The following is a 26,541-nucleotide window of genomic DNA, read 5'->3' on the forward strand; positions in this document are numbered from 1 at the left end:
TTCGCACCAAAACCAGTCCCTTATCACAGGAACGGCAGCGCAGCAACACCTCCCATATGCAGGAGCAGCAGCTCATACATGCATAACAGTGGCAGAAACCGTCGTTTGGTTGGGTTAAATGCAATGTTGACGCGGGATTCCACAATACAATAAGAAGAACAAGCGCCGGTTGGTGTGGAACATGGGACAACTATGGCAGGATTGAAGGTATATATGCAAAGTTGGCATTAACCTTAGTTTCTTCTGAAATACTAATTCAAGATCAATGATATGATATAAACTTGTTTTTCTAATTTTTAGTCTTAATCGGGCCCTTGGTTATGAGTTTGACAATGATGAGTTTCATGCTTATGTGCATGGAAGATTACCATATGAGAAACTGAAGCAAGATTTAGTGTTAAGGAACCTTCTGCTTTCCATGCCTCAGCGTAAATTAGTATGTCAGAAAAAATTCGACCTTCCTTACTAGTTTGTTTGTTGAAGAGCATTTGATAATAGTATTATTCAAATACTCAATATTCGATGCAGATATTCACCAACGCAGATCACGCACACACAGTTGAAGTTCTAAGCAGGCTTGGCTTGGAAGATTGTTTTGAGGGCATCATATGCTTCGAAACGCTTAATCCTCTCAGCTCCTACCGACAAATCCTCTGCAAACCATCCTTTCCATGGGACAATACAATAGAAAGAGTGTAGTTGATGCAATTTACAATGTTCACTCAGGTGTCTCTGAGTTTAGTATGTTAATTTGTAATATCCGCAATGTAATGTCTTCAAATTCAAACTTTAAGGTGAAGTTTATCAAACGACAAACAAACATGGTGACTCACAAGCTTGTTAGAGCGGTCATTTCTTGGTCTCGTCGTTACTATTTTGAGATACTACCTACTTGTATTGAAACTACTTTGATTAATGAAATGATTTGTGTTGTCAAAAAAAAGAAGATTGTGATTGACTACTGTGGATAACAATGGTTTGAGCCACTAGAATCATCAGTCATGAACATTAAAAGGCAAAGGCAAACGGAAAATACATACTTTACAGAAGTAACTAATGAAGCTATTAATATGAACTTTTGAGAAGAAATATCTCAGTAATAATACAATTAGTTACAACTCAATGCTAAAAGCAATGCATATCACAAATATTGACACTTTTTTTGTGACAAGACAAAATGTTTGAAAATCCAATACCACCATATGTATCCAAGAATCAGATACTAAAAAACAGTAATAATAATATGAAACTTGAATTCAATAAAACAAATAGAAAGAATATGTAGAGGATATTAGCTATATAATATAAGGTCATTGTTCTTCAAATTGCAGCATTCAAATCAACCTCTTCATCTTGATTTGGATGCTCCTTCGCAACTTCAACACTTCCATCTTGTGGACCGCTCAAAGCTTGACTGCTAGAGAAGGAATTATCTGCGCTATTGTCCTTGTTGAGCCAAGCTTCGTGCAGCTGCAAGACATACTCCAAGTGCCACAGCACCTCTCCCATGGTGGGACGGCTTTTACCATCATCGGCAAGACATTTTTCTGCTATCTCCCCAAACTTAGACAATGATTCGGGGCAATAATTTCCTATAAGATTTGGATCGATGATTTTTTCGAGTGATCTTTCTCTTTGCCATCTCATTGCCCATTCTGCAAGGTTGATCTGGTCTTTAGGCAAGGTAGGGTTTATCACAGCTCTAGCACAAATAGCTTCGAATAGAACAACTCCAAAAGAGTAAACGTCTGATTTCTCGGTTAACTGTTGTCTTCTGAAATACTCTGGATCGAGATAGCCGAAACTTCCTTTCACAGCAGTGCTAACATGAGTATGTTCAAAAGCAGGACCGTCTTTAGACAAACCGAAATCAGCCATTTTCGCTACAAAATTCTCATCTAACAGTATATTGGTTGTTTTGACATCTCGGTGAATTATTCCACGGTCGGCCCCTGTGTGAAGGTAGTGAAGTCCCCTTGCAGCACCGATGCAGGCTTCGAGACGTTGCTTCCAAGTTAGTGGAGGGAGCTCACTACCAAATAGATGACTTCTTAGAGTTCCATTTGCCATGTATTCATAAACCAAAATCATTTCACTTTTTTCTTCACAGAAACCAATCAAAGACACCAAATGTCTATGTCTTAGTTTTGAGAGCATCTCGATTTCGGTCTCAAATTCAGCAAGACCTTGTTCAGAATGCGGATTGGCGCGCTTAATTGCAGCAGGCACACCATCATCAACCTCTCCCTTATACACCTTACCAAAGCCTCCAACTCCGATGACCAAGCTCTCATCAAAATTATTCGTTGCAGCGTTGATTTCAGCCAACGTAAACCGCTTACCAGCTCCGGTTGAAGCCACAGATCCATATAACTTTTGATTTCCTGTTGATCCCTTGCCACCTACAGAGCTGTTTACAGCAGCCCCGCCATAAAGGAATATCGGTCGCCAACCTGGAGAATTGTTTTTGGCATCATTTGACTCTATTCTCCTTCTTTTGCAGAAACAGAAAACAAAGACACCGATACATGCAATTATAGCTACAGAAGCTACACCTGCTCCTACTCCAACCCAAAGAAGTTTTGAGTTTGATTTGCTTCCGGAATTCCCAGCCAAGTCGAATTTTTCCACGTAGGCGAGATTCCCGTTTCGACTAAGCTTAAAAATCTCTAGACCATTCAAGAGAGCATCGGTTCCCGCAGCAACAGCAGAAGTATCAGGACCTAGTTGGACCCAAAGTGTGTCAATCTTCAACGACACAGGATCATAATGATCCTGGTGATATGCTTTATTCTTCCCTCCTGCTCGAACAAAAACATCGAGATTATCCGCAGCTGTCCTGTTGTTTATGTAGATCCTGAATACTCTCTCATTCGACTTATCATACGTCAACTCACAGAAATGCAACCGAACCACATAATCGAAATCAGGATCTACTTCAAATTTCCATGACATGTTAAATCTTTTGTCCAAGACTTCAGTGTTGGACATTGCCCTTGCAGTTTCATACACAAGTAGAGGAGCCACTGAAGTATCATTCACAGAAGCATATGTAATATTTGAGCTGCTCTTAATCATTTCACCGGCGTTTTCCGTGATCATGTAGCTAGAATCAACTTCCCAACGTCTCCGAAGATCCGGATCCTGATTGGACTGAATCTCAGGACCACCAACATTTAACCTATACATAGTCTCCATCGCACGACCAGTCAAATTCAAGTTTTCACCACCAACTTTACTAACCGAGCCATCAAAAAGCTTGCCAACAACCGGAACAATCTCAATAGCATTGATGAAGCCAAACGAGTTTCTACTCGGAATAAACTCAATCACAAGCTTATCATCATTAACATCAAGAATATACTCTTTAATCAAAAAGAATGAACTCGAATTCTTTCCAGCATTAAGCAAATTCACATTCTTTTCAGATATCTTACCGGGAACGCTAAACTCCGACAAAAGTTTCATACCATTAACAACAACACCAAAAGAGGACTCATTCACATTATGGTCCACAATCTCAAAAGGACATAAATGGAACCTAAAAATATAGTTTCCATGAACACCTTTGATTGTGTAATTCAAAGAATCTGTGAAAATTCTAGCTGTTCTATAAAGTGGCTCATAGATTGAATTTCCACTTAATGCATCAATGGAAGCAACAACACCAGAAGAATTCAAAGTAACATTGTTATTAGGTACCATATCACCAATCCATTTCCTACCATCAACATTCATAGAAGAATTTGAACCACAATTTATAAGAATTGACTTTTGTTGAGCTTCTACATTAAAACTCACTATCACCAAAATCAACACAATCAATAATCTTTCCTCAATCACCCTCCCCATCATGATTCTCTTTCCCTCAAAATCACTTTTTGAATCAAATTTTCAACAAAAGAATCAAATTTTGCAAAAGGGTAAAAGTAAGAAACCCCAGAAAGTAAAAACAATCCAATCACACAAACAACCTAGTTTTTCAATATTTTTATACAATGAAATCAAATTCAACAACCCAAAACAAAAGGGTTTATGAAAGATGAAACCTTTATAGTAAAAAAATCATCTTGATCATGTGAATATTCATTTTCTGCAACAAAAAAGAAAACCCACCTCAAATTTTAGCTGAAGTCAATGAATCTTCAACAGAAACACACACAGAGAGAAAAAAAATTGACAGATCTGAAGTTGATGAATGAGTGGCAATGCAGTGTGATTGAGAAAAAAAGACAAGAACTTTTGATAATTTGTGATAGGAGAATGAATAGAAAATAGCTAGAAAATCAGAGATGTCACCAAATATGGGGTCTTTGTGAATAAAGAAATGAGGAAATGGACAACATGGGGTGTGGTTGGAAACAGATTGGAAAAAGTTTTATTTCATCTTTGTTTGGTTTTATGTCTTTTACAACAAGCCAAGAATCTGACACTATTTCATTAGTGCTTTATTGGGTTTTTTTTCCCTTCTTCTTTTTAATGTAACTGTTGGGTCTTAATTGGTAACAGTTGCAGAATTATCTTCTTCTTTTTCTTTCTTTTTTTCTTTTTTGACTAAAGTTGCAAAGTTATTTGTAAATAGATTCGGTTAGTATAGTGAGGATGAATATCGTATTATTCTTGGGTATCGTTTCATGATTCCGTTATTTTTTAAGATGATGTTTGTTTTGTTTGTCGTAAAATGTGTCTCGATACTATTAGGAAGCATGCAATTCATTGTAGGGAACCTTCGAGCTTTAAATACATGCATGACTTGGTCAAATATGTGTTTTTTTCATATTTTTAGGCATGCAGAAATTTCTGCGAAAAAAGAGGCGCCACTGTGAGATCGACATTTGCCCAACTGATGTTTTGGTGTATGGATGGGTAGGTGGGAAACATGCTTGTGTAGATTTTACTCTGGGGCAGACATCCTTCAAAGTGGTTTCAAGCAAAATGACCAAACATGAGAAAGCATGCTCTGACAATCGACACATTTTTATATCGTTTGCATTCGACATTTTTTGCTTTCTAGCACCATAGGCTGTAAACTTTTTGAAAAGAGTTCAAAAGGTCATGCATATTAATGATGTGTCGCCTAGGCCTACGAATGTAATTTATCAAAGATTGAGTTTTGTTATACATAAAGATTCAACGGCGCAGCATGTTACATGTCTAACTTTTGTTCATGTGTAATTATTTTATACTGTAATCCCTTCGAATGTAAAAAAAATGATAATATTTATTTCAAACCAAAAAAAGAAATATAAAGTTTTTATGAAAATAAGTACATAAATGCATTATAAATTGAAATATTTAACTTTGTAAAAAAAAAATTGTTAAGGGATATTCAATAGCTAGATTCATATTGTAAATAGATTTTTTTATTGGTGTGTTACTGGTGAACCTTATTTATAAGTGATTTATTGTGAATCTGCATTTGAAATTATAAAAAAAAGTAACGAAGATTGATGGTACTTTTTAAGAGTAATAATGATATGATATGATATGATATGATTGGCGTTATTTCAACATGAGATACATATTTGTTTTTCTTTTGTTGTTTTAATCAAACCATTATCAATTAAGTTATTTGTTAAGAAGTCTCGCATCGATTGCGAGATGCCCTAAATATATGTCTATAAGTGAAAGACAATCATCATTTTACAAGCCGATTTTGTAGGGTTAAGTTAGAACCAACTCTCAATTATAAGATGATATCAGAGCTTCCTTCACGATCCGTTGGGCCGTCTGCAATTAGGTTTCTTACCGGACCATCCACCATTTATATATCCGTGCCTCAAGTCCAATAGCGTTGGGCGCCAGAAAATGTGTTAAGAAGTCTCACATCGGTTGCAAGATGGCCTTAATATTTGTTTATAAGTGAGAGACAATCCTCGTCTTACAAACCTGTTTTGTAGAGTTAAGTTACACCCAACTCTCAATTCTAAGATGATATTAGAGCCTCCTCCATGATCCGTTGGATTGTCTGCAATCAGGTTTCTAATCGGCCATCACTATTTATATCCACGCTCCAAGCCCTAGCATTAGGCGCGAGGGAGGTGTTAAGAAGTCTCACATCGGTTGCGAAATGACTTGAATATATGTTTATAGGTGAGAGGCGATCCTCATATTACAAGTCGATTTTGTATGGTTAAATTTGGCTCAATTATAAGATTATCAGTTCAATTGCAAAAATGATGACCATCAACTTATACTTCTAAACAACAACATACGTCGTCTTTAAAATTTTAAATAATTTTGAAATACTAGTCCACAATGGATCACTTCTAGAGGTGGTTCATATTTTATTGGTTAGAATTCAGTCGAAATGTAAGTAAAGACTAGTCTATTATGTTTTCAGCAGAATTTCAAACTCAAAATCAACAATGGATTGATTCAATTGGTAGCGCAACATTGTTTGTTTTGATTTCATGTATTTCGGTAGTGTTTTCTTATTTGATTCATGTTGAAAGATCGGTTTCGATCCAATTCATAGACAATCAATGACTTTGGCGTTATCAATATTACATATCGACTCACAAATATATAGAGATTAGTCACTTTGAAGTAATTGAGATGATCGAACCTTCGACCAAATGATTGAGGAACTCAAATATCTATCATTTATATCACATGTAGCTTGGTGATATTGTTTTTTTTAAGTCTTTAGATAAAGTGATGATCAACTGAAATTAAACTCACATATAATTGTGAGATCCCGAGTTCGAACCCGGGTCACGACGTCCAGCCTAACAATTTCAACATTTTTATCAGTTAAGTTAGGGCTTATGAGACAATAATATTGTTTATTTTTAATCATTAAAAAAGTGATAAAATACTTTGACTCTTTAAATAAGTGGTCACTAATTCAATTTCTCAATCTTACTTACATATATAGAAAAATAAATGTTATAATAAGAGGATAAATCACTTTATATATATGTTGTACAAATTTTTGACATAGATTAATTGTTGCTAACCAATTAAGAAAAAAAGGTTAAAATTTCAAACTCAAATTTGGTACTTAGTGAAAAAATAATTGATTCAACATTTTGAAGATAGGTGTCTTGTTGTGTCACTTGCTCCTCTTTTGTTACCATTTTCTCAAAAACACATAATAAAAAATTAAATGTAAATCCTGACAACAAAAAAACTTAGATGTAAATTTATTTTTGAAAGTTGTATATTTAATACGTTAATTAATTTATTTTTTTGTAAAACGACTCTTATTTTATTTTTATTTGCAAGACCATGATAATATTACCCATACATAGCCCTTGAGCACAAGTGATAGGCATACATTAAAACGAAAACTTAGTATTTCCTTATGCCAGTTGTCATTTCTCCCATATAATATAAGTTTTGATGATTATTAGTAGTTGTTTTAAAAAAATTTAATGTATTTTAAAAATTAAATGTATGTCACAATAGCAATAATAATAATAATAATAATAATAATAATAATAATAATAAATGTACCAAATAAAAAATAAAAAAATAATAATAATAATAATAATAATAATAATAATAATAATATGGAGGCAGCAGACAGAGATGGATGGGGTTGTTCCATTATTAGTAAGGTTGGTCACATGGCTTTGTCCCTTTCACAAAGGATGAAATAAAATTCACATTTAATCATATTATAGGAGAAAAATAGTCAAGAAAAAGAAGAGAAAAATAATTGCTTAAAGAAATGAAGAGAAAAATAGTAAATGCCAACAATAAACTCTATGTTTAGTCAAAAAAAACAATAAACTCTATGTACTGTACTTTTTTAATTTGTCAAAATTTACACGGACCATACCAAACTAATAATATGGAATGGCACTTGAAACAAATACAACCCCAAATAAAAATTATTGAAACACCAATAAAGAATTAGTTTAAGTTCAGTTTGGATTGTTTTATTTAAGTTTATATGTATTTATTTATTGATATAAGTTATTGTATTAGTGTTTAGATAAATTAGCAAAAAATATTTATCGCAACTTCATAAACTACTTAATTTTAATAAACTTTGAATTTCACTTTCATGTTATAAGCTCTAATACTATCAACATATAAGTTGTTTATCCAAATGGGTAAATTTATTTTATATATCCTTCAAATTTTTCTAATGATGATTAGTGGCTCATACTAACATCATTCACACACAAAAATACATATATTTTGTTTGTGTTTGCAAAAATAAGTTGAATTTGGTGTTTTAACCATACAAGTGTTATCTTGAACTCATGTAGCATTAATGAGGATATGATTTGAAATATAAAAAATATGTTTAAAGAGAATTCCTTTCTTAATTATAATTAAAAATATATCTAGTCTAAATTTTAAATTAAATATATTAATTTTTATTGTTTTTTATAATTGTGTGTGTGTGTGTGTGGGGTGTCTGGAAAAATTAAGATCATAGTTGCACATTCAATATTTTTTACTCCCTCTAATTCTATATATAAGAAAATGTTGACTTTTTAGATACATCGTAGAATTAATGTATCTAAATTATAATATTATCCAGGTACATTGATTTTACACTGAATCTAAAAAAACAAACATTTTCTTATATATAGGACGAAAGGAAATATATCTCTTAAGTGATTTCTACATATCTCTAGGCAGCATATTCACTTTTCTCATGCAAATTCTCTTATCTCTTTCTCTATCTTGTAATTGTTTTGAAGGAAGATTTGAGTGGTCATAAAGATCTACTCTTTATTTTATTTTTTTGTTATTAGCCATTGTTTTTTAGAAAAATGTAATTCGGTAATTCAGAGTTTGACAGTAAAATAAGTAAAATATATTTAAAAAATATTTTTATTAAATATCGAACTCAAGTTCTTCCGAATAATTCTAGTCTCAATTTAATCATATATACATATTTAATTAAAAAATAATTAAATAATATTTGTATATGAGTATGATCAAATAGAATAGAACGATGAAGCACTTATAACTATTAAATATTTTTCTCTGTAAAAAAAAATATATATTTCATTGTTCATAAGGTAGCAATAATGTGGTAAATTTAATATCTTTACGATATTGAACTTTCCACTTACACTATTTTTTTTATACGATTATTGATTAAAATGTGTTCAATACAATCGGGGATATCAACTAGAATTTGGATACTAGCTGAAAATGGGACGGCCGTAGCAAGAGTGTGGGTAATCTTATTTGCTTGTCTCTTTACAAACTCAACACTAGAGTTTTCATAGAAAGAGGAAAAAATAGCTTTACAATGTTGAATAATAGAACCAAACTCCGTAAAGTCTTTCATATGATAACGAAAACTATCAACCACCAATTTGCAGTCTAGTTCAAAATCAACATGACCCAAATTGAGTTCATGCACCCACCATAAAGCAGACAGAAAACCAAGAGCTTCTCCAACATGAACTTCACATCTTGGTTCAATCCATTCAATTTTTGCACGAATAAAAGCACTTGTCTCGTCGCGTATACAAATTCCAATACCAATGTGGTTGTTATCGGATGGGAAGACAACATCAATATTACATTTGATTCTCCCATCAGATGGTTTTTTCCACTTAATTACAGTTGTTTTCAGCCTGCATATCCACTGAAGTAGAAGTTTGAACACTTTTGATGTTCTTCCAATCATTAAGAAAATTTATTGCTCGCAAAATAACAGTATGTTGTGGTGTATCTTTGTTACGTCAAACTTTGTCATTTCGTTGATTCTAAATGCTCCATATAATCTCAGTAAAGATCCCAGCTTTGTATTTATCTACTTGTTGAAGCAAGGGGAATATGACAGCATCAGCGTTAGACTGCTCTTCTGAGGCCTAGAGTACTGCTTGTGCAAAGCTGGTTTGGTTCCAGATGTTGAGACTGTTCCTGCACTTAAAAAACAAATGAAAAGAATCCTCATCATGATCCTCACATAAGACATAGCATGTGAGACATTCGATCCCGTTGTCTCGGAGTCGGACACGTGTAGGACAACAGTGACGACATATTCGCCATAGTAAGTTCTTTATTTTTGGGGGTGCATAAATTCACTAAAGCAAGTGTCATGTCCATTAACTCGAAGATGGAAGTGTCAGCATACTAAATCGGTATTGCAAAATTTATAAGCACTTTTGACAGAATAATCCTCATTACGTTCCAAAAACCAAATACATCGATCCTCTGTAATCATAAAAAATAATGTGTTAATAATTTTAACGAAACTGTCCTCATCAAATAAACAAAATATCAACGGCATATTCCAAGATTTTTCTTCGGAATTTTGGATGTGACGAACACATAAATCCTAGTTGTGAATGAGAAGTTACATAAAATAAATAAAATAAAAATAATCCTAGTTGAAGTTGATGATTATCTTTGACTTTGATGGTTTTATTTACCAAAAACACTAGAGCTTAGCAGATAAATAAATAATTTCTATTCAAGAAAATGTATTTATTTTCAATAGAAAATCAAACAAAGAAACATTTCATTTATAATCTACACACACTCTCTTCTCACTTGTGGACCAACTCTTTCATTCACATGCCATTGTCTAAGTCTAAGCAGCTTAATTATTTTATTGCCATTCACAAACCAACCCCACATTTTCATTTTTCAATCACCATAAATGAATAAAAACAAAAACCATGTTTTACCTATTACGTACCTTATCTTATGCTATTCCGTACTTAAGTAAGTGTCCTTTGTATTCTTGTTTCAGATTGAGACAGTGGCAGTGTCATCATTCAAAAGTTCAAGATTTATTTTATTTTATTATTATATTTTAACCTTGACTAGAATCAGTGTTCCTACATATTAGTACTATTTTTATGTTATCATATGTACTTAAATTATGAAAAAATACATAAATTAGTATCTAGGTGGATTGGTTCAATGTACTAATGCTGATTTTTAAGATTGTTTTCTTCCTATGATGCATGCATTTTTTGCTCTTATTACAAGACAATGATTTTTTATTTGTGGAGATGGGCTTTCTTAGTATTTTTTTAAATTGAATATTTATATTATTTTTACAATTATTATAAAGTGCTTTTGCTTTTCAGATTTGATAGTAGAAAGAAAACTATGGCCAAAAGCCAACAATTTGAGAATTGAAAAAGTTTGGTTGACAATTAGCAAGTTAGGTATGCCGGTGGCATTGTTTCTATCTTCCACAATCACCCATTACATGAAAACAAAAAGCCTATCATTTAAAAGTTGAGAATTATATTATTTAGATCTAATTTAACATGTTGATATTGTTAAACTTAATACTTTCACACAAGTTAAAAGATGTGTAATATTGTAGATGTGTATGGATCATGGTTATAGTTACTTGTAGTTGAACTCCCACGCAGTTCTACGCGATAATGAATATCAGATGTTGATTTGAAATCAGACGATCTAGATCGTACAATCAAATTATACAGTAAAGTGAACTCAGCCATCAGCTAAAATTGGACGGCTGAGAGCTGTAACTGCATGACACGGTTACATGAGAAAATCCAATTCCGACGTTTGTTATCTCATCTAAAAACTAAAAATAAAATTGAGAATTACATGACATTTTGTAATTTCAAATTAATATAAGCTCAATAGTAGCTCATTGGAACGTTATATGCTAATTAGACATGATTTGCATGAGATAGTGACGTGATAGATGTGAACTTTTGACCAATAAGAGAAAACAAATATATTTGTCTATGATTTGCCTGAGATAGTGACTTGATGGATGTGAACATTTGACCAAAAAGAGAAAATAAATATATTTGTCTAAAAGCTTATCTTTTTTTTTTGTTTCAATCGACTTACATCATTGTAACCATTGTTTATGGTCCGTTTGGTTGGAATGAAATAAAGTGGGAAGAAATGAAAACACAGAAATCAATAAACAAATTTGAATTAAGATTTAATTCAAGTTCATTCTTCGATTTCCGTCTTTTCATTCTTTCATTCCTTCATACTTTCTTTTATGATGGAGTATGTTGATGGTAAACTTCCCATATAACTTATGGCAAGTTTAAAAAGCTTGAAACATCATGGACATATAGCAAAAGTTTAACCACAAGTTTAATGTACATACACTAGTACCACAGAACATAATATGATTATGATGGTAACATTTTGAACACAACTCAGTGAAAACAAAAAGAATATCAGACACTTAAGACAATAACATAAAACTATATATATAAGCCATTTAAAAACTCATCACATTATGGAAAACCTCATTTCACAAAAATAACATAAACAGATGCTATTGCTAGTATAAAAAAAACAAAACCCAACTGTGCATTACAAAGAGGGAAAGCAAATTTTTGGTAAACTAGAGCCAAACGAACACGGCGTGTCTCCTAGTAAGTGTATAAAGGATTCATGTGTAGAATAAACGGAGGCGCGTTAGCAACTGCATAAGGTCTTGATTCTTTTCTATTGTTTTCGTCGTTATGTGTTTTAGGGGAACAAAAATACCAGCAGCAACACATCACAAGCTGCATGTAATTCATGTGAATAGCTGTACAACTCATTACCTGTATCCATTAGAAGATTCAAACATGAAATGGATTAATTTACGGATACATTGTCTCGGCAGATACGGCAGTTTAACAGAGAACAGCGTGGATGAAATGAAATTATGTATGCAAGAGCATTGCCATTTGCCACTATTCAAAAAGTTACTTGTGATCCTCAACATTCAAAAAGTTGATCAAGTGTGCGATAGCATAAATTATTTCCTCATTAATGCTTATGGATTTAACAAATCCAGAGCATGGAAAGGTACAGATTGCGCAAAAAGGATGTCCGTCAATTTACCTGGCAAGAACATGCGGTTAAACAAGTTTTCTAGACTCTCCAGTCAATTCTCTTCTTACAAGCTCCAGAATCTCGATAACCTGCAAAATCAATGACTAACTATCAAAACAGCTTCTTATTGACTAATGGAGACAAAGTAGTTCACAAGATTTGATTAACCTTCTTCATGAAGACGAATAATTACTATCACAAATTATAAGGAAACTGTGCTTTCTTACACTATATGTCATCACTTAATTTACCGAACACATGACACTTTGTCCAAACCCATGTTGTAGTTACTACTGCTAGTTTTTAATACACATAAGCAGTAAATGCATTACGGCTTTAACCATTTCTTAAGTTATACTTAACAAATCTAATTGGACGCTCAAAACGGTAAGAACTTCCACATAGAACTTCATCAGTAGGCTATCTAATGAGACACAATTCTAAGCGGAGAAGGGCGGGGTGTTGAGCTTAGCACAACTATCATAATATCACACTAACAGATTGCAGAAAGTTACAGATTCCATTCCATGTTCTTGATTCCATTCCATGTTCCTTCCACGAGACGAGGGACATCCATGTTTGAAACAACAACAAAAAAAACTTCCATTTTCAGTCCAATTCTACATAAATAGTGTTAAGAGTTCCATATTTGATGAGATATGGACTGAAAATGTGTTTATACAGGGTGAGTTTCCTCGCCTTACAAGCCAGGTTTGGAATGATGAATTAGGCCCAGTATAAGAACCTACACCTACTGTGCCATTCAACTGAAGATACTGATATCGGCTATCCCTAAGCTGGATTTACAATAAAAAATGCCAAAAAATAACTTTAAGAATAAAATATCAGGGCATAGTGTATTAAGAGTTGCACACTTTAGGCACTTTTGGGTTTGTGAAGACATTTTCTACTTCTATTAATAACTATTAATCACACAAATGCCACATAGTGCATAGTGAACAGCAAAAACGATAAAAATACACTCTTTATGATAATAACACAACTATTGGCACTATACACACCTCAACTATGTATAAACATTAAAAAGATATGCAGAAAGAGAAATATTCTCACCCCAGGGTAATGTTGGAATATGGGTGAATAATGGTCAAGTGCAATGTAAATCCTTTCAAGGAGTCTAAGAAGAGTCTCTACCTCGTCCCCTAAAAGATCAACCTGAAACTCCAGATAAGTCGAACATAAAATAGAGTTAATTACTAGACTTAGGTATTATCGTAAATACATAAAAAAGTAAAATGAAAATAATGTTATCGCGGTGAAGATTAGATATCTTTTCAAGTTGGGTATTAAACCAAATTTTACAGCATAGACCTCATATGCTGATACAGTGGTACCATGATGTATCCTCGCAATTCAACCCATTTAAAACAAGCTTCAGATTAATTCGACCCAAAAATTATTTCCTAAAATATGTGTTAAGATTAGCCATACAAATTAGAAGGGTAAAGGAGTAAAACTAGTACCAATTATCCTTCTTTTTGTCACTTATAACATTAACATTCATTAAAAAAAATAAATCCTATAGGGGCATCACCGCAGCACCTATATTTTTATGGGAATAACTTATAGTTTGTGAAAAGAATATACTTTTACAGGGGAAATTGCCCCGCACAACTATACATGTGTATTCGCATCTGGCCACGTGAGCATGAGGGTTGTGCAGCCTCTCCACAAAGCATGGCAAATTAAAACAAATAAAAAGTTATTTGGTGTCTCTGGTTATGTACCTCTGCTTCAGCCTTTGCAAGATTAGAACTTTGTGTTTCAAACCTTTGCTTGTACACCAATCCCGTCGTTTTTAGTGCACCGGCTTTGTTCTTGAGTAAACATAACTCAGAACTCATGTTTTCAAGCCTGAAAGGATGATTCGACATATGAATTGGTTCTGACCATAATCATCACAAGAATTCAAAACTAAGTTTAAAATAATAATACCTCCAGTCCTTAATATAAGAGAAGATTTGATTTTTAGATTCATTGAATTTTTAATGTATTTGGTCTATATTATAGACTAAATACATTAGAAACTCAATGAATCTAGAAAGCAAATCTTCTCTTATATTAAGGACCGGAGGGAGTAAAATCTCATTTAAAACTGTTTACTTCATATAAGGAATTGAAAATGAAGTAAATTGGTTTCTCTCCACAAAATTTACAGGCTGTTAATTAGTATGATCAAGATGAACTCAAATATAAACTTGCAGATAATTTTTTAAGCTCACATTACAATTATTTCTCATTCGTAAAGTATACCTCAGCTGGCAGAACAATTTGAATGCATTTGTCACAAAAAAAGGATCAATAAAGTATGCAGCAAATGCTAATAGATTCATGTTTCGCTTCAATATTAGAAAGGAAAAAAATAATCTAAAATAAGCTAACTTCATTCCCCAAATTATCCGTCAAGAAAAATAAGAAGCACGTCGCATTCAGAGAAGTCCAAAGGTAATGTAATTGCACAACTTATGTACTTGCTGGTTTAAATAAGTTTAAACACTTCATTATTGCATAAATTCACGAAACACTTCATTAAAACAGAAAGATATCATATAAACAGCAATTTATCATAAATTCACGAAACATTAAATTAGAAAAGAACGATCTTGACACAATTATTGCATACCTCAAACAATTTCTTGAAATATCTTCATTTACACTAGCTTCTACATCAGTAACCATTGTCAGTAATTTATGGACGAGATTAATGGTTGATTCCATTTGCTTCCTGGTTTCCCTTTCTTTTGCCTCAATACATTTCAATGCATCTTGCTGCTTTTTTGTAACAGCACAAAGTTCTCTTCTTTCTTTATCAATTTCACCAAGCTCATTCATTTTTCGTTCAAGATTTTGATGTAACTTGTGCATTTGCTCCTTGTATTGTTCAATTTCCTTCGTTGCTGAATCTAGTTTACCCTTAGTAACATCCAACTCTTTACAGTTCTCCACAATCCATTTATGTTGATGATCTGTCTTAGCTCTTAAACTGTCAAGCTTTTCAGAGGCAGATTCCATCTTTCGCTTTTCTTGTTCCAAAGCATCCGTTGCCCCTAGTATTAAATCCTCCTTTTCTTCCACTGTTGATTTCAGCATAAGTATTTCATATTTTAGTTCATTGTTCTCAGCAGCTTCGAGTTTTAATGCTTTATCCGCATCTACCAAAGCTTCTTTGAATATAATTTGATTAATATCCAGTAGCCCTTGCATCATGATTGACTCGATATTTGCTTCTTCTATTTCCAATCCCTTAGAAGCTTGAACACTGTCGATAGTATCTTTCAACATTACTTCATAAATTTCTTGCATGAAACCATACTTGAGATGCAAGCCTTCGGTAACGAATCTACATTTACTTTCCATATCTTCAAAGAGACATGTATGTACATCTTGAATAACTGAAACTTCAGCACGTGCATCTCCAACATCATCCTCAAGCTTCTGAACAGTTCGTAACAAATTTTCTTCAATCAACTGTTGTTGTGACAGTTTTTCCATAGCAACAGAAAGCTGAGAAGATAAACTCTTAAGTTCCTTCTCCTTATTGGTTAGAATGTCTTTCAGTTCGTGATTCTCAGATTGTAAGAAATCCAATCTATCTTTGAAACTGCTAAGAGATTCAATGTTTTCACTGAATTGACGCAATTTCTCATTTCCATCAAGGATTTCATTCAATTTTGAGACAACGTCGGGGATTTTTTTCTTCAACAAATCAAAGTCCTTATCCTTCTTCAATGAAAAGGAAGAACCTCTTTCTTTCAAATTCAATAGTTCCCGCCTAAGACAAAAGTTTTCTTCAGTCTTCTCTTGCACTTGAGATTCATGGTTTCTTCTCATCTTAGTTATATAAGTAATCAAATCATCTTTAGACATGTCCTTAAGTGAGGCAGAATCCAAATTATCAGGCTTGCTAATCTTTGAATCTTCATGCTTTCCGTTTTGTTCCAAAGTCGAAACCGGTAAATGATCCGTTGAAAGCTTCAAGTGGAAATGTTCTGCCCTCTTATTATGACACCAATCATCAGTATTCTCCAAGGATCCATGAGAAATAAGAGTTCCAGTTTCAAAAACAGATAGTGTTCTAAAAATTGAATCCAAATCCTGACGCAAACTGGAGACCTCTTTATATTGGTTAAAACTATTTCTAGTTTCAGATTCGCAGATGTCATGTAGCTTTTGTTCAAACTTCTGCTGCAAACTCTTGATACAATTGCGGATCACCATCAGCTCAATTTCCAACCGAAACTCCTGCTCCTCCTGCCACTGCGAAAGTTCTATTGACTTTGATAACTTATCCGTAATTTCCATCTTTCTGCAGAAATAGTCCATAGTATCTTTCAGACTTTCAAAAGCTTTATCGACATAGATCCATCTTTCGGGCACATTCTCCTGCAGAATACCACCTAAACCTAGCAAATCAGAACCCGAACTAAATCTTCTAATCGAACCAGGACCTCTAATTTTATTTATTTCTTTTTTGAGCTGATTCAACTGCTCATGTACCTCAAACTTAAGACTATCCAAAGGCTTCCTAACTCTATCTTTCCCCACAACACTATCTAAAAAACGTCGTGTAACATCTTCACGGGGTTCATTACAACACAACGAAGACCAAAGCATTTTAGTTTCATCCGAACCAACACATAAACTATTCATCATTTTCTTCAATCCAACCACTTCAGATTCTTTCTGAGCAATTCTCTCAGCTGCCTGTTCCTCAACAGCATTAACCATACCCTTTATGACAGAGTCACTCACCATCCTAGAGATAATCAACCGCTCATCGATATCAACAAAAAACGACTCCATTTCCTCAAGTATATGATCACCAATACTCTCATCTTCCTCCTTAAAACCATTCTCACAAACCCTTTCACCACCATTCATCAAACCAAACCTCTCCTTCATCATTTCTACTTCCTTAAACAAGACTCAACACTTTTGGGCCATTCAAAACATTCCAAACACAGTAACACTGTCAAAATAAAAAACATGAAAATTTTGAAATAAATTGTCAACCTTAACAAACAGAACACAAAAAAAAAAACAAATTGTATAAGAATAAAATAAACACTAAAATAGTTGCTTATGAATATCACATGATTCAAATTAAACAAAAGGGGTTTGACCCAAATAGCTAAAATAGCTAAAAATCAAAACTTTAATGATTTCATGGCACTTTCAATAAAAAAAATATTGAATGAAACAAAAACCCTTTTACCTTTTTTTTGAAGTGAAAATGAACACTGAAGCTGAAAATTGAAGGAGAGAATCTTAAATTAAGCTTCTCCAATGCAGATTGAAGCTTGAAAAGTGGAAAGACTGCGAGAAGAATGAAGAAAAGTTGGAGAATTTGGAGGTGTGAAAAGTTGGAAAAGGGGGTGTAGAATTATTGTGGTGCGGTGGTGGAATTTTTAGGGTTTATGGTAATAAACGAGATTGAGAAAAAAGAAGAAAGAAAAAAAAAAAGTAGGTTGCATCAATCAACACAGATTTTTGGTTAGAGCGGGAGTGAGAGAGAAAGGTACTAGTAATCTAAAAATATACATAAAATGATAAAAACTTTGACGCAATAAAATGATAAAATTTTAAACATTGACTTTTATTTAAATATATACACTTGAAAAATTTGGTGATCGTAGGAAAATATTTTATTTTTTACTTTAATTGCAATTTTGATCTCTTATTTTTATTTGTCAATTTTGATTTCGTTTTAGAAATTTTGATCAAAATTATAATTATAATTATTTAATTTGATGAAGTGACAATAAATAAGATGATTAAGATGAAAGTCAAGATATAATTCTTAAAAATAAACAACATTTTGTATGAGCGTCTAATTTAGACAAAAAAGTAACATTGTTGTTGTATTTTTTTGAAAAGTAAGAGAAAAATGGATCAACCAATTTTGGTGGATTAAATCTTTTATGTTTTAAATCAAGGCTGGATACTTGTGAAACTTATGAGTTGATTCAAAAATGTCTTAACACAGAGAAAAAAATTTGAATAGCAAATCATATAAGCAAACTCCACATATTTTGTTAGACTAAGACCACAAAATAAATCAATTAATTTGGCATAAAGAATGTTAGAAGAGTAAAAGATATAGCCAAAGGAACCTCTAATCCAGTTTATCCTGAATGTCGAAGAAGGCCGCCAAAATCAACCGTAATTGGAGAACTCAAAAAACTGCCATTAACATTAATTAATTAATTAATAATAATAATAATAATAATAATAATAATAATACAATTTCAATTGAAAGGATTTCATTGGACTCGCCTATTAGTCACAGTGCTAGAATTGTGGGAGGGAAAACAAATGTTAAAGGTAGTAAACAAGTTGTAAATTTTCATTTTAAGACGATGAATCAAAAAAATTGTATTGAATGGACACGATTTTTTTTTTATTACGCCAAGACCGCCATAGGCCTACACCCTTGTGTTGCTTAGATTATGTTTTATCCAACAAGATATATGTATATAAAAATATTAAAACAATATATAACCCTTATAAATGTCTATATTAATTGTCAAAGAAAAAGAATGTCTATATTATAAAATAAATAAAAAAAGTCTATATTTTTGTTATGCACGGGACCTATGGCTCACCCAGCATCAAACACGACCTAAAGAGCAAAGATTGATCCACTCAAGGCAAATGGGCGCGTGAACCACGTGCTTCTCGATCGAGGACACATTATCACCCAAACTTATCCACTATCACTGATAAGTGGAACGATTTGACCTAGAATGATTAGCACGAACAACTTATCCTTATATTCACGTAGAAATCCTGGCAGTCATCCATTAAGGGTGAAAAATCGATCTACAATGGAGATCTTTGGCCCAGCGCTAGGGGCACTATATAAACTCTCCTCCTCAGGAGAGTCGGGTATTCTATTCTTTACCCACTTTCTAACTTGTATCTCTGAACTAACTTGAGCGTCAGAACACCTATAGGTACAAACCCCCTTTATGGATTGTTCAACTATTAACGTATTTGTTGGCCATCTGACTATCCGATTCAGGTAAGATATTTTTTTTTTAAAAATGTCTGTATTGACTATGTTTATGAATGTCTATAACACATATTTTGTAAATTGGCAACTAGTTACTGTCAAAAAATAAATAAATTGGCAGCTAGTTAGTGTTATAATTATATTATAATAATATATATATATATATATATATATATATATATATATATATATATATATATATATATATAAAAGTGAAAGTGGTATTATATGTATTCAACTTTGTTTGTATTTGTATAATATAATATATGGTTGTTGACACTTGACTAATATTCTCGGCAAGTAACTTGGATTCCACCAACGGCTCCGTGTTTGAAGTTGAATGTGGATGGTAGCTCTTTCGGAAATCCGGGTCGTGCTGGTTTTGGTGGTCTTATCCGCAATGATATTGGCGAATGGATGCATGGTTTCTCCGGTTCTTGTGGTCATGCTTCTAACCTTTTGGCAGAGCTTTATGCTATTCTCAAAGGGCTTCAATTGGCTTGGGGCTTAGGCTACCGTACGATTAACTTGGAATCTGATTCTAAGTCAGCTATTGATCTCATCCTTGAAGATGACAATAATTTTCACCCTCACGCAATTGTTCTTGGTCAGATTCGTACCCTCCGGACGCGTAATTGGTCTTTATCTTTCTCTCATACTCTTAGAGAAGGGAATGAATGTGCTGATTGGTTGGCTAAATATGGTGCTCAGTCAGATGTTAATATTAAGTTATGGACTTCTCCGCCTCCGCAAATAGCGCATGTACTGGTTGCGGATGCAACAGGTGTCTTGAGGCAGCGTCCTCGTTAGTTTGTGTTGATGTCTTTTTATTTTCCCCTTTATCAAAAAAAAGATTCTATGCAAAATATATTAAAAATGAAAGTGATAGTTGGCGAATTAATATATTCAGCACAACGGCATCTATTTCTCCATTATCATCTTATTCCTTAATTACTCGTAACAAAAGTCTTACTCTCTCATATCCTTAATATAAAAGGAAAGTTTATCTTTTTTAAGATACTTTTTTTTTGAACAACTATTTTAAGATACATTAAATCATTAGAACTGGCGAGAGTAGTATTTTATATATTTTTGCGATAAAGAAAAATAAGTACAATATTATATTTATTTTTTTCCAATTTGTTTAATTAAGAGGCCGTTTGTTATAGTTTATTTTAGAAAAAAAATCATTTTTTTTATAAAAATAATTACTTTTAATTGTTTTGCATCTGTTTGTTACGGATTTTTAAAATAATCAGAAGCTAAAAATAATCAGAAAATAACTAAAAATGATAAGCTACTAAGAGTAGCTTATAAAATAATAGATTTTTTTTAGAGGAGAGAAATGAAATGTTAAAAGAAGAAAGTTATTTGTAATTAAAAAAATCATTTTAATAAGTTGTATCCAAACAAAACTAAAGATTATTTTATTTAAAAAAGTGATTTTTATTATAATAAATAAACACAAATTAAATTCAACTTTTCTAAAAATCTCTAAATTATTTTACATCAAAATCACTATTTTTTTTAATCCGTAACAAACGGACCCTAAATAATATAATGATTAGAATTTTATCGTCCCTAAAAGTAATTTCACTTTTCAAAGTAAATAAATAGAAGTATCAAGATTGTAACTCTAATTTCTACATATATTTCATGTATATTTACAACACTACATTATATATTAGTTAATAAAAAATACAGTTAGCTTAACAAATTTGTCTTTATATACTTTAGTTTATTTTGAAAATGACCCACTGACTTGTAATAATAATGATGAAAGGCTGATATGAATAATGGAATCAAAGAGATAAAAATTATAAATGGCGGTAAGATAGAGTGCATAAGAGTATTCATGAGGAAAATATCCATAGGAATTCATATCGAAAGAATATAGATTGATAAAAATTGAGTAAAAAGTATAATGAGTAGCTTATTTATAAAACCTATTTGGAGTAACTAACTTTCTAATCTCCAACTAACTTGCTAACCATCTATTAACTATAGTTGATTAACTATAGTGTAATTAAAGCAAATTTGTTGAGAGCTCACTGACTTTAGTTTTTTTTTTCGAAGATCTAATTATGTGTTCTTTAAAAAAATGCTAAGTAGTGACACTAGTAAAATTAAATATAGTATAATAATTTTGAAATATATGAAGTCAATATTTTTAAAAGATAAAAAATATTATTTTAGTGTAAAATTTATCTTCTTTAATTAGTACTCCAAAAATATTAGTCAACATCATTCATAATTTCACATAAAATATATTGTATTTTTATTTTGTAGAGAAATTATTATTTTAAATGTTAATTATTCGCAAATTTTATTCTATTTCATTTACAATAAGCCTACTTGGTCAAAAACTTTGGCTTAATTGTAGGAGTAGTAAATTGTTTTTAACGTTGATTTTTTTTGGGTAGTGCTTAACGTTCATTTTATTTTGCTTTGGATATTAAGCCTACTTTTTATTTTGACCTAATTACTTATTCCTCATTATTATATTTATCCGTTATAGTTGTTCTTCATTATTTGAAGAAAAAAAAAACCCCTCATCCATCAGTTTGATATGTTCCATGTATAAAGGATATTGTGTCCACAAACTCAATTGACAGAAATGTCCAAAGTGCTAATGCCGAACGTCGTGTTCGGAGTTTAAACCTCGATCCTTCCACTTTATGTGTGTAAGTTTTCTATAGCTTGTCATTTCATCTATCTATAAAAAAAAATTGTCAATCGTTATAGTTTGTTCAGTAATTGATGTTGAACTTGGTAGGGAAAACCACATGTTTTATCCCCCATGGTTGCGATCGAGATGAGCTGCAACCACTTGATGCAATAACTGAACTTCGAACCAAATTAAATGATCTAGTACGTGAGCCGGATATTGGTGGTGAAAATAAATTATTCATCGTTGTACCCAAAAATTCTAGTGTGGCTTTAGCCACGGCATGTGCCCATGTGAATTCACACCTGCATATACCTTTAATGGGTAAGAAAAATTGGTTTTGCAGAACACATGCCTTTAGAAAATTTCTCCCTGCATTTAACAAACAAGATACATATAACTCACGTACCAATGCACCTTCAAAATATTATTCTTGTATCTAAAATCAAATACTTATTCCTGAGCCTGCACCATATGAGAATTCAAGTTAATCCATAATCTCGGATATGCTTCATATATGAAAAGGACCTATTAAATCCTAGAGAATTTGTGCTTATAAGGCATATAAATTCTTAAGACCATCGACTACGTCACGCCTCAGGTTATTCCACAACTTAATCATTTAAGGCTCTATTTGAATTGATGGAATATAATGGAATGGAGTGGAGCGGAATAGCTGGGAGTGGTATGAGATGTAATCCATTCCATCCTATTCCATTTCATTTCATTATTATTTTTAAAATCCCAACAATGAAATATTATTCTATTCCATCCCGCTCCGCTCTATTCCATCATATTTCATCAATCCAAATAGAAGTCATCCATTGTTCTTGATTTTGGAGTATCGTGACTATTTTGACCACATAAAATTATCACAATCTTAAAGATAAGTTTTACTGATCTCTAATCACTTGTTTCTTTTATTCTCGTTAATTTGGTATATTAGACATATAATTTACTTTAGAATCAATATTCATTTTGATCCCGCATAATTTTTTGACAGTTCAACTCAGGGCCCGTTTAAATTAGCTTATTTTTGAGCTTATGCAAATAACTTACGCAATAAATTAGGTTGTATGCTATTTTATAAGTTCACATAGTGAAAATTATATTTTTATAAGCTATTTTATCATAAACTATCTTGACAAACTTATAATAATACATAAAAATTACATAAACTATTTGCATAAACTAAAAAATAAGTTAATTCAAACGGACCCTTAACAAAAATTAAATTGAAATTACTTGATGATATTTCATATTGAGGTCAAATTAATCTATCTATTATAATAAGTTAAAGACCATTCCCCGTGAGCTTAGCTCAGTTGGTAGGGACATCGCATTTTATGTGCAGGAGCCCGGGTTCGAACTCCGGACACTCCACTTATTCACCTTATAAATTTAAATCCAACCACTGCTGCCAGTCCCCTATAAAAAACGATCTCCTCAGACTATCATCCACAACATTTAACCACAATGGCATAAGTAATGGACAATCCCGAATTGCATGTAATTCATTTTCTACAATATTTCCACAGAAACGACACATGGCAGGTCCTACTCCCATGCTACTCTTCCTTGAGTTGGTTAATAACCGCTCATGAAGCATTAACCAAACAAAGCTACGGACTCGCTCAGGCACACGAAGTTTCCACACCTTATTCCACCGCAAACTGTCTTCGTTATTATTAAATTCACAAAGCATGTTATGTTATACATCTTAGCTACCACAAAATCCGCACCTTGCTTACTTACTCCCATTAATTCATCATGACCATAATCTCTGCTAGGCGGAGGAAAAGAACGTAACCGAAGCAGTAAATCAGCTGGTAGCCAATTATGCAGTTCACGTCCATTTGAGCAAACATGCCTTGTTCATAGTGTCCATCTTACCAAGTCCGAGGCCTCCACTATTCTTAGGCGTACATGAAACTTTCGCTTATCTTCCGTATCTCCCCATATAAATTTCCGTTGGATTTCATCTAAGCACGGCTTCGGCACAACTGTCGTCATCATGGGATAAATAGGAATTGCTTCAATTACACTTTTGGCGAGTGTAACCCTTCCCGCAAAAGAGAGTTAATTAACCTTCCACACCGAGAGCTTCTCACGCACTTGATCAACAACATGCTGAAAGTCAGTCTTCTTAGGAGCTCTTCCTATTAGAGGCACGTATCTACCGAGACACATAGTTTCTCTAAAACCAGACAAATGGGACTCTGTTGCCTCACCAAATAATAGTAAATCATCTGCAAACATTAAGTGTGATATAGAGTCACCTTGTCTTATGCCCCGTTGAGGACGAAAAAAATCTGCTCTAGCTCCATTCCACTTAACATTAGTCTCAACACTTGTCACTGAGTGCATAATAACATTCATCATCTTCTGTGGAATCCCAATTTCATTCAGAATTCTCCAGATAAATTCCCAATTAAGCTTATCATATGCTTTAGACAAGTCGACTTTAATAGCAAAATAAGCCTTTTTGCCTTTCATATGATGCATACTGTGGATCATTTCCTGACCAAAAATAATATTTTCATGTATATTACGTCCCGGAACAAATCCAGCTTGAAACGGGGAGACAAGCTTCGGAATATGTTCTTTCAATCTTTCCACCATAATCTTACTTACCACTTTATATATAGTATTACAAAGTGATATAGGTCAAAATTGATTTACAAACTCCGGCTTCTCTATTTTAGGAATTAAACAAATATCCGTCTGATTTACCATACCTATAGCATAAATCGACGGTTATTTTCATTTGGACTAGCATAAATCGGAGTAAAGAACCAATTTATACCATTTGGTAGGCACATTTGAAGATGAATAAACTGAAATTTCTTAGCTTGCAGCTCTACCTTCAAGTGATCTTCCTTCCATGCCACCACTATCCTTCCTTGCATAGACTATATTCAATTGAAATTATGAAAGATTTAGTATGAGATTATTCATGCGAGCTGTTACAGTCGGCCAAAAGGAAGACGTGCAGTTTGGCCGAATAATATACATACATGTGATGATTATAAAGTGATTATAAAGGAAGACGTGTATGGTGATTATAAAGTTATTTACCATGTGGATAATAGGATGCCAAAAGGTGACTATTATTTGACAGAACTTATCACCAATGTTTGATCATTGCAATTGAGAGTACTGCTTGCAGTTAATTCTTACAATAACTATAAAATGAAGTGTTGGCTGCACCCGGACAGTTCCACACAAATATAGATTTTGGTGTATGCATCATAACAATAGTCAAGAAATAAGTCACCAAAACAAATTATTGGTTTTGACTTGGTGTCTCCCTAACAATTTCCATTTCCGAATCCGAATTTCCTCCTGGAACTGTATCAAAATTTAAATCAAGAGATGAAATTTAAATACTTGAAGTTACATATGAAACATATATAGTATAAAAATTCAAGATGATTTTAACACATACAAATCTTAAACTCTATTATAAAAAGAACATATATATTTTTTCAAATGGTTCTAGTTCATGGGTTTAAAATCATAAACTTTTCAAATGGTCTGGGTTCACGGCCACGGGTTCATGGTTTAAAATCACAAACCTGTTACCTGAACCAAATCACTTCGGGTTTGAACGGGTTGGTTCAGGTTGGAGTTGGACCCACACTTAAATGGGTTCGTGTAAAATTAGATATGTGCAGGAGACGGGGTTCGAACCCCAGACGCTCCACTTATTCACCTTTAAGGTGAATTTTCTAGTTACCGGGATACTTGACAAAATACAAAAAAAGAAGACATGGCTTTCATGTTTGCTTGCACTTAAATTTCTTTGTGTGTCATTTTGGCCTATTTAAACCCTAATGTGACCATGATTCAACACAATTTCAATGCCGGTGTTACCTGAATTAAATGTGTGTGTGTGTCATTTTGGTGTCAGGTGCTGGGTACTGAGACATGGCTAATCCAATGAGTGTCTATATTTCAATGAGTGTCTAAATTCGGAACGTTCCGAAATACCTTATTTGGATAGTATCTTCCAAAATACCATTACTTGCTAATATAAAAAATTCAGCATTAGAATCAATACTTTCACTTC

The 26,541-nt window shown here is 32.8% G+C and overlaps 2 protein-coding genes across 2 annotated transcripts; both read right to left on the reverse strand.

Annotated features, from left to right (window-relative positions):
* Window positions 1-1,050: 1,050 nt before the first annotated feature.
* Window positions 1,051-4,513, reverse strand: LOC123897517 (probable receptor-like protein kinase At1g30570). The gene has a single exon (XM_045948193.1). The coding sequence runs from the start codon at window positions 3,853-3,855 to the stop codon at window positions 1,321-1,323; it is 2,535 nt and encodes an 844-aa protein (XP_045804149.1). The 5' UTR covers window positions 3,856-4,513; the 3' UTR covers window positions 1,051-1,320.
* Window positions 4,514-12,150: 7,637 nt separating this feature from the next.
* LOC123895718 (WPP domain-associated protein) lies at window positions 12,151-18,362 on the reverse strand. Its single transcript, XM_045946205.1, has 6 exons — window positions 18,002-18,362; window positions 15,410-17,755; window positions 14,514-14,640; window positions 13,840-13,941; window positions 12,775-12,854; window positions 12,151-12,491 (listed from the first exon to the last, which is right to left on the reverse strand). Exons 2-5 carry the CDS (start codon window positions 17,689-17,691, stop codon window positions 12,792-12,794), a joined length of 2,574 nt encoding a protein of 857 aa, XP_045802161.1. The 5' UTR covers window positions 17,692-17,755; window positions 18,002-18,362; the 3' UTR covers window positions 12,151-12,491; window positions 12,775-12,791.
* Window positions 18,363-26,541: the final 8,179 nt, after the last annotated feature.

Source organism: Trifolium pratense, linkage group LG7 (assembly GCF_020283565.1).
Source record: "Trifolium pratense cultivar HEN17-A07 linkage group LG7, ARS_RC_1.1, whole genome shotgun sequence".
In the NCBI taxonomy this organism is placed as follows: domain Eukaryota; kingdom Viridiplantae; phylum Streptophyta; class Magnoliopsida; order Fabales; family Fabaceae; genus Trifolium; species Trifolium pratense.

Bases quoted from the DNA above. Each gene is read 5' to 3' on its own strand.
- LOC123895718 (XM_045946205.1), bottom strand. From the start codon at position 17,691: ATGATGAAGGAGAGGTTTGGTTTGATGAATGGTGGTGAAAGGGTTTGT. The intron at 14,641-15,409 runs GTATGCAATAAT...TCATCCTTTCAG, and splicing joins ATTTCAAGAAATTGTTTGAG to GCTTGAAAACATGAGTTCTG. The intron at 12,855-13,839 runs GTGAGAATATTT...TTGATTTTGCAG, and splicing joins TATTCCAACATTACCCTGGG to GTTATCGAGATTCTGGAGCT.
- LOC123897517 (XM_045948193.1), bottom strand. From the start codon at position 3,855: ATGATGGGGAGGGTGATTGAGGAAAGATTATTGATTGTGTTGATTTTG.